The sequence below is a fragment of the Vespa mandarinia genome, chromosome 14 (genome assembly GCF_050613455.1).
Source record: "Vespa mandarinia isolate Hongniang chromosome 14, ASM5061345v1, whole genome shotgun sequence".
In the NCBI taxonomy this organism is placed as follows: Eukaryota; Metazoa; Arthropoda; class Insecta; order Hymenoptera; family Vespidae; genus Vespa; species Vespa mandarinia.
In genome coordinates this window covers 5,381,776-5,391,434 of record NC_140823.1, presented here as the reverse complement: position 1 = coordinate 5,391,434, position 9,659 = coordinate 5,381,776, and the positions used below count along the sequence as shown (strand labels likewise).

Here is a 9,659-nt window from a genome sequence, read left to right as displayed (position 1 = left end):
ACCCAAGACATGAGGTCTTGCGGACAAGCGAAAAACATATTTGTAAAGATATACTGTATGTCACGATGAATGTAACGATAAATGAGATGAAAAAACGAGGAGACGCTTTTTCATTTTTCCGTTCCCCTTCCACGAAAAAAAAAGAAAAAAGTAAGTAAGTCCATTGTCTAGTCTTACATCGCGATGCCGTTTAAACGTTTAATTTTCAATTTTACATTTATCGTGCAAAACGATAGGAAAGCTCGCTTTATGATCCATTTGCTAATAATATCGGCATCAGATCGATCATTAATAATGATGATCAAGATCGAAAGATGGCACTCGCTGTACCATTATTCGAACGAAGAATATTTTCGGATGGTAACGTCGGTCGCATTGAACCATTCAATATATTTTGTGAAATGCGTTGTCGATATCGGATATGATATAAGCCCGATTGATTTGAAATGGTGCGTTTAATAAAAATTGTAATATTCCCTTCGACGTTGGCTCCCGTTGATTCCAGAATTTCCTTTAATCTTCGACAACAAATTCTACTTCTTAAGTTTCGAGAAATCATATTATAAGTTGAAAATAAATTGATAAGGAGGAAAAATTCAATTACGTGTAAAAGTATTCCCGTACAAAAAAAAGTATGCTCTTACGAAGGAAGAAATGATCGAGAGAGAGAGAGAGAGAGAGAGAGAGAGAGAGAAAATCCGCTTATCTTCCCTCTGATATTCGCGTATAGCTCGGGTCTTTCGTTCGATCCCTTAACTCTTTCTCTTTCTTTTCAACGACACAACAACTTATTACATATGACGATTTCATTAACGCTCACCTTATCTATTAATGAAAACAATTGTTGATAAACGTTGTATAATAATAAGTAAGGAGAGGAGAGAAAACTCCTTAGAGGCCGTATATCTTATAAAACGCTAACAACGAAGAACCGTATAAATAGCGAGAGATTTTTGCATACCTTAATCCAGCAGGTTTAATGCGCTCTCGACGAATGATTTTCCTCTTACGTTCGTTCTCTCATTGGTCGCCGTACAGACAGGCCTCCGGCACGTACGATATTGTAGCAATCCCATTTAAATTGTTAATTCAAAGTCTGCTTGGGGAGAATAACGTATATAATACTCGATACGTAAATATATTCGATCTAGGATGGGCGTGTACGGGACCTAATTAATAACCGATCGATTCGTTCATCTTAACGTAACGTTTACCTAACGAAAATCGAAGATAATTCGAAGAACGTATCTTGCCATTGGAAGACACGTGTCCCATCGGAAACGTTGGAACGTATAAGTGTTGTTGCATGTATGCACGGTATAACAGAATATTATAACTCGAATCGATCCGTATGCGGTAAGCGCGCATAATAATGTGCTTCGCCCTTGATATATAACGTACGAGATGTTTTCCTCCGATAATGAAGGAAAAATAAAATAAAAAAAGAAAAAAGAAAAAAAAATGAAAAAGAAAAAAAACAGAGCTAAACTTTGGAATGTTGCTGTTCAATTAAAAGTTAAATAGCTCGTCGTATCACGGGCGTAGAATATTTACCTAAGAGGTATTTGCTAAACAAGTGAGATTAATAATCTGTCCTAGTGCTTTTCTAAGATTTTTGAAACGTTTATCAATTGTTTTCAATATAAGCTAATTGATTTTAATCGCATTGCTTCTTTTACGTATGCTCGAAAGTAGAAAATATATAAGTGGAAAAGCGTATATCCACATTGAAATAACGTAAATTTTATGCGCTGCGCAACTAACTTGAATAATTATATTCTTTGATGATGAATTTTTTTTGTTTCCTCCGGATACATTTCTTTTCTCCGTTAATGGATACGTAATGGATGTCGTAAAGAGGTTCTTTGTACGGGCAGACTTGAGAATAAAAGAATAAAACTCTAGTCGTCTGCGTGAGCAGAAAACTAGTTGATCGTAATCGAAAATAGGAACGAGGATAGGATGAGCGATTATCGTCCGATTTTAAAACGAAATTATTTCGCGAAACTTTTCGCGCGTCTAAGACGAATAATCGGGCGGCATTAACGCGGAATTGTCTTTACGAATAGAAAAAACTTCCATAAATGGAGAACGGCAGTGGTGGTGCGCATAAGAGTTAGCTAGCGGCTACTCCGGCATAAGCGATGTCCGCGAGTGACCTTTTTCCGCGAGTGTCGGATAAAATAGACATTCTTTATTGCCGAAACGTATCAAGGTAATAAATTACCAGCGGCGTACTGCAAGTACGTCGACTAATGACGGCTTTATGATCGATGTCGTTAAAACCATATCCTTGTCGTACGTGGGAGTAAAGCTAACCTACGTATATAACCATCTACGTGATGGAGAAAACAGGGAAAGAGATGAAGGAAAATAGAAGATTGAGGTTGGTAGATAGGAAGAATGGGGATCGTCCTTGAGATATGAGATTATCATTGACTCGATAATAAATCGAGCAACGGGCAGACCTGATTTCAATAAATTATCCGAATAAATTGGCGAATCCCCGTATAAACGGCTCACTTAGAAAGGACTCACTTCTTTTTTTTTTTTACGACTAACGTACGTCCTATATCGTTTTAGAACGATATTCGTCAAACTTTACGAGAATCGACGAAACTAATGACCATCGAGGAAATAACGGACGGATGCTCGTTAGCTGGCAACGCGCAAACGACGAAAGAGAGATAAAAATCTAGCCTTGCGTCGCAGGTGTGGTCTTTCACGTAGCTCGTCGTCATCTCCTTAGACTTCCAATATGATACCGATAATACACGAGATATGTTTTACAATATATCTATTCGGCCTGAAGATCGATCCGATCTCGCGTACGCGAAAATAATCGTGCGTACAACTGTCGATAGGTATAATATCGCTTGTTCGTTCGTTTCTATTCAATATCGGAGAGGAGAGTTTCTAATTCGATATAACGCGTACAATTCGATAAAATCGACTTGCACGTGCATTCTAAGAGATGGAAAGCGCGTGATCTACGTTAGATCGTTAAGTTTAGCCTCGCCATGAGACCGCCGCTTTATTGTTTAGCGAGCGAGCTAATACATGGAATCGACTAATGGCATAGGATTTTACAAAAAGAAAGTATCGTGTGGCAATACTGCCCTTGCTCCAAATCGTGAGATCGAATTGCATATGTACCTATCGACATATCGAAACAAAACGGAACGGAACGGAAACGAAACGAAACGAGTCGCGTAAGTCCTCCTTTTTTTAGGCAATAATTTCTTTATTAATTTGTTCGGATCGATAAACGGGATCGTATTCCCGTGATAAATCGATGCCGTGTCATCCAACAACGTGAAAAGTATACGGGCGGCGATCGAACATTCTATTGAATTAATTCGGGAATCGTTTGAACGCCTTTAAATTACCGAATGTTGAGAACGAAAAGAATCGGTTGGACGTCACCTGACAAAGGCAGTCCGTTCATCGAGTGGCGTGAAACATAAGCGGCAGATAAAGGGACAGGTAAACGTTTCTGTTATGCTTGCTTAAATTTGAATAAAAATTGACCGGTGAGAGACATTTCCGTTCAAAGTGCGCTAATTGAGATATCAACGAGCGTCTAAACGGTCATTAAACGTTCGCGTTCATAAAATGAACTCGGAGACTTGCCTCTTTCAAATGCCTTCTCGCAATTCCGTCCCGTTAGTTATCATACTTAATTGTACGATGGAACATTTTCCATCGTCCCCCTCTTTCCTCCCCCTCACCTTCCATGAACTTCTGATTTCAACATCGAACACACCTACTTATATAATAACGTGCACGTTGCCTTATGACACGAGTGTGTTGAAGTAAAGACGATATGAGAAAATGTGCTTTATTATAATACATATATATATATATATATATATATATATATATATGCGTGTGTGTGTATGTATATAATTAGCATAATTTGTATAATCTAACGCGAGAGAGCTATCGTGAAAATTTCGCAACTTTCTTTCAGAATATGCCTGGCTCCCGAACGAAGTGAAAGATACGTCGTGCGCTTCGAATGCGAGACGAATAAACGTTACGATCTTGCCAATTGCGAATTGATTAACATTTTATGCCGGACGATTTATTATATTTTTTGCTCATTTGACAATAATTATTCGACCGCGGCGACGGACGTTTTATTTCATCTTGTTTCATTTCATTGTTCGTTTCATTATCATTCCTCATTTGGTAACAATGAAATCTTTCAATTATCTACGCAAGTAAGTGCACGTACGTATGTATCCTTGCGCCATTACTTGGTGCGCCAAATGGTGGATAAGCCAAATAATCAACGGAAAAATGAAGGACGTCTCGTTGATAAACGACGCCAAGTACTTATCAAGTACTTAAACACGCATGTCGTATCCTCATTTATTACTTTGTTCCTGCGTATTTTCAATCGAATTATGAGATCATTTGTATTTTCTTTTAAAACTAAATGCTCATCAAATGGATACGTATTTACTACCCTTGTCTTATTAGACTTTTTTTTCTTTTATCGGCGACGCAGTCTAGTGGATTAATCGATAATTACATCTATTATACGATGTTCCAATCTTTGATCTCTCGCTTCGTAATTAGAAGCAAGTATTTCTTTGATCACGGACTATCACCTATGTCTAATCGCGCTCGATGTATTTCGTCGGTTTTCTTCCTATATTTCTCATTCGTTAAATTATCTCGTATATATATATATATATATATATATATATATATATATACCTATATATATATACCTCGTTTCTCGTTCCAATAATCTTAAGTTTGACGGATTAGATAGCTTTCGTGTATTATGTCACGAGGCCAAATCTATCCTATATCATTGTATTCTTCAGTCGAGTAATTCTTCTAGTTAAGACATAGTACATTCTAGTTAAGCGCGCGAACTTTCTTCCTTCCCATTCTTACTCTTTTTACCTTCGTACCTTTCAACTACTCGGGTATCAGTGCGCGGACGATTCTATGATCACGTAATCGAAAAGCAGATGTTTACTAGAAAAGATGCGAGAGAGAGAGAGATAGACATGTCCGTTTCTACCTTTCTCTACTATCCCTTTTTCGAAGGAAAAGATGAAAAATTCATTCCGCGAGGTCGTCGTAAAAATATCGATCGGAAATTGGCTTGGAACGTCGAAGGATTTCGACTTTTTGTGGGCCGATTAACTTGGCTGCGCTCGATCGATCGTGCCTTTGTACCGGGACAGAAAGAGAGAGAGAGAGAGAGAGAGAGAGAGAGAGAGAGAGAGAGAGAGAGAGAGAGAGTGAGAGAACAAGTTCCATAGCGAGGGATAAAAAAGCGAAAAGAAACTGTGCGAGAAAAAGGCGGATATTCCGACGGTAGACGCTAACGTTTGGCGAGTCAGCAATTAAGCATGAAATGTAAACAATTATTTTTCCTCCCGTCTATCAGTTTCGGTTCGTTTATTTTCTCGCTAGTACACACGTTCCATTCTACACAATTATAAAATCCACAAGGTTGTAGTCTAATAACGGGAGCGAGTCGTGCTATTGCTAAGAAATCTTACAAGGCCAAGGTGTTATCCAAATTCACGAAGCCCACGTTTTGTATCACGCTCCTTCCTTATTCTTTCTCTTTCTCTCTCTCTCATTGTCAGTCATTACCACCAGTAGAGGTTATCATTATTAGGTTTGCCTTGTTATTTTGTCTTCGTTCGATTCGATTTCATATTATTCTATACTTGTATCTATCTCTTTTTCCATCTCGACGTTAAAATCTATGCATCGATCACGAACGGTACATTTTTTATAATGTCGGAAGGTGTGGAGATTTACGCAACGATTTCTTCTTGTCTCAGTCTCCTCCCACGTATACATGCATATGCATTTCTTATCGACAGATGTTGTTGGATGCAACCCACATCGACCGACTTTAAAACGTTTTTCTGTCCGTCTTACAATTATAAAATGAGAAATATTGAAAATATATTTCAATCTTCTTTCGTTCGATGATAGCTTCCTAAGTTACTCTTATTCTCTTTTAATTATTCGTAATCTATCCGCTTTAACGAACAAAAATCAAAATGAATTTTCTCTCTCCTTAATATTCCTTTCTCTCTCCTTAATATTAAATTCAATGATACTATTTCATTTGTCGGCTTCGTACGTTTGTACGATTGTCGGTTTTGTACCTTTTCGTTTTATTAAAAAGACGCGCGTCAAATAATACCTGACTCGCGGTCATGGAAAGTCCAATGACGGGCCTTCGCGCAGCCATAGAAAGTACATTTTATTCTTTTCTTCACGACGTCTTGTAGATAATTATTAGAACCGATACTTTCTTATATATTGCGCCACTGTTGTACGATTATTTTCACCGTTTATACTCACCTTACTGTTAGTTCATTATAATAACTTAAGCATGTAATGCAAGTGCATGTATACGCTTGTCGCGTTCACATATCGTTCACCGCCTTTCGCTCGTAGCGTATGTGCCTCGGGTATGGCAAAATATGAACTAGAAGCATAATAGGGAAGTACTATGGATCGGTGTAATACGGCTTGCCTAGATATATATATATATATATAGATATAGATATACGACATATTTGTCTTAATCGCATGTGCTTTAATAAGGAATGGCATGTAATGCGGAAAGATTTAATAGTCATTCGCGTATAAATCTATACGTGAATGATGTCCAATGCCCAAAAATCCTCGTCGACGAACCCTACCCGGCCGCGAATGAAAATATTTCATATGTTTGAAGTAAAAATAAGTCTTCGTTGTTGCTGCAAGACAACTACCGCGTACCAATTTATTACGTTATTATATGTATTTATTGATAGGCAGAAACTGTGTTGTCGAAAGAACAACGTTTTTTTCACACGATTCTTTTAAAAGCAGCTAAAAGCTTTTTGAAAAATTCCAAAAATACTCGCTTAAATCTTTGCATTTAAAAGGAGACCTTGATCGTCAAAATCAGTCGAGAATTATGGCTGTCGTTAGTTTAAACCGTTATAAAACCAGGGATGATCGAACAGCCTTAAAGCGTTATGTCGTTTATATACAAACAGAGATATATGAAAGGAGAGAGAGAGAGAGAGAAACGGGGACGCATCGGTCAGATTTCGATTCGCCTCGATCATACACATATCCATGACAGAACTTGGAAACGATTAGTTACCTTTGAAAACCGCTCTCACGCGATAGTCGTATAAAGGAATAACGTTAATGGTGATTCGTTGATCGGTGACATATTTAACATCTATAAGATATTATCTTTTATAAATCTATTATAACAAATAATAGGATAGAAAATCATGTTAATGAGCATAGCAGGTGCGATATTTGGTAGCATTTTAACAGGAACTTACTATTATTGCAGTGAAGCGGCGATGAAGGAGAAATGTACAGGTAAATAGAGATACGATCAAAGTAATAGTATGGAGTTTAGAGTGAATTTGAAGAAAAAGAAAGATAATCAAGCCTTAAGAACGAAGAATTTTAGTTTATCATTAATGAATCGACAGAGAACACAAAGAGTGAATATTTTAAATCAATATAACAATAAACCCATGTATCTGGATAACAATATCAATGTAGATATCCTAAATACTAAAGGGAAGTATTATATGGCTTATATTATGATTTTATTTGAATAAAAGATTATCTATAATGGTATATCATTAAAGGCGAAAACATGATTTATTTTATTAATAGAAAAAAGTTCACCGGCGAGGACAAACCACAAACCACCGAAAAGACCGCCTCGTAAGCGAAGATTCAATAATGAGGAACAATTATTAATCTGCAATCGGTCAGTCGAAGGAAAAATATTGAGTGAATTATTATTGATATTAGCGATTGTTATCGTATCTTTCTATTATTTTCGATAAATTTTTAGATCGACTACGAGCGAATCCTCGATCGGGATCGATCATGGCCATGCCACGAAAGTAGTAACGGCTCAGATCGAAAAGAATCCTAATGAAAGAGGATCCGTTGAGCAAGATAATTTGAATTTATTGACAATGATATTGTCTTCGTTCGACGTCGATTTAGCGTCGGACGAATCAGCGTTAAGGGGATCGGAAGAACGGTCGCTCGTGACGTCACCAAACGATAAACACGATCACAAGGAAAAGGCTTTGATGAGGAAAACGTACGTACGTACTTAAGAGTTATTTTCAGACTATATCGTTAGTCTTAACGATCGTTTTTACCAGGAAGTAACCACCATACATTATTATGCGTATACATATCTAATTGTATGAGAAACAGCTGGAAGTCTGTTAAGAACGGAGACTAAGCTAGATTAATGAAGAATAAATGATCTTACCTGTTATTACCATAAATCGTCTTTTAGGCTGAACATGGTAACGTCCCAGAACGATGAAACGGAAAGATTCTATTTGAATATTCCACCGAAAACGTCCTCGTATTTGTCTCCCAAAGGTCAATCGATAGATCATTCGTTATTTCAAATTAATCCTACGATCGATGCTTCTACATCGACAAAGATAAATTATCAAACGCAAGAACTTAAAGATTTATACAATGAGCAAATGATATTTGAAAAATATTTCTATTTTCCCAATAAGAAGGGTAATGAAGTTAGCAATTCGCAAAACGATAATACTCAAGTCGTCATTATCCAAGTGAGAAAATATCGACTGAAAGATGTCTATAAGGAAAATGGTAAAAACTCGAGATCCGAGATTTTATCAAATAATATCTCGTCTTTTCATACGACTAATTTATCGGCCACTGCGGACTATGCGAATTCACGAAGTAAAGAATATTTGTTGAAAAAAGGATCAAAGAAATTCAAATCAAAAAAATTGTCAAAGCTCTTCCAATGTCACAAATAATATTGATATAAATGGTACTCATATTTATATAGAAGGAAAATTTTGAATAAATTTTGGAAAGTGGAAATCAGTCCGTCAGCGGGTTTCCCGTAGAATTCATTTGGAGCTACGGAAGCGACCGATTTTGTTCGAATTCACGTTGGTATGTACGCATGGAAAAATTTAGAAATGACCATTCGCAGTATTTTCTTGCTTCGATATCGCTTGCTCGCGCATTCTCAACCTCGCTTTATTAACTCGAGTTGTTAATCTTGTTCGATCCTTTACATTGGAACGATTATAATTTCAATCGACCGCGCGAGCGAACGAAAGGCAAAGAGGAAGGAGGATAAGTGCATGAAAAATTGTCGCTAATTATCATCAACGTGCGGCTCGTATTCTATTGGATATATATATAAGGAACAAAAAAGAAAGAAGAAAAAAGAGAGAGAAAAAGAAGGGATCGAATCGTCGTCTTTTTACGAAGATTCGATCGGTACTTCTTGTCCGATCGCGCTCGTTTTCTCGATCTACGCTTTATGGCATATCCGCGATATCATTGAGATAATCAAGTAACGAGTAGGAAACGCTTGGCGAATTGAAACGATTGAAAAAAAAATGAGCTCGTTACGCGAGTATCATATTATCCGTAGATTGGAATTCGTTTCTTCGAAATTGCCTTAGAGAAGGAGCTTCCATGACGGTCCTACGTGAAGTGTGATTTCTATCTTGTTATACCAAGTTTCATTGGGAAAGACAAAAGTGATAAAAGAAAAAATATGTCCTTTTTAAACTTTCTCTTCCTAGCTACGTAGACCCTAGGCGAGTAAGCAACTACTTACA

General features: G+C 37.1%; 1 protein-coding gene across 3 annotated transcripts; it reads left to right on the top strand.

The window, feature by feature from the left end:
* The first annotated feature begins 7,132 nt into the window (after positions 1-7,132).
* Positions 7,133-9,159, top strand: LOC118440051 (uncharacterized). Of its 3 annotated transcripts, none has more exons than XM_035862532.2 (5): positions 7,133-7,200; positions 7,352-7,380; positions 7,687-7,783; positions 7,871-8,128; positions 8,333-9,159. In XM_035862532.2, exons 2-5 carry the CDS (start codon positions 7,362-7,364, stop codon positions 8,835-8,837), a joined length of 879 nt encoding a protein of 292 aa, XP_035718425.1. In that variant the 5' UTR covers positions 7,133-7,200; positions 7,352-7,361; the 3' UTR covers positions 8,838-9,159. The 3 variants fall into 3 exon arrangements, with proteins under 3 accessions (XP_035718425.1, XP_035718424.1, XP_035718423.1); XM_035862531.2 differs by having other exon boundaries at positions 7,140-7,215; XM_035862530.2 differs by having other exon boundaries at positions 7,173-7,380.
* The last annotated feature ends 500 nt before the right edge of the window (positions 9,160-9,659 follow it).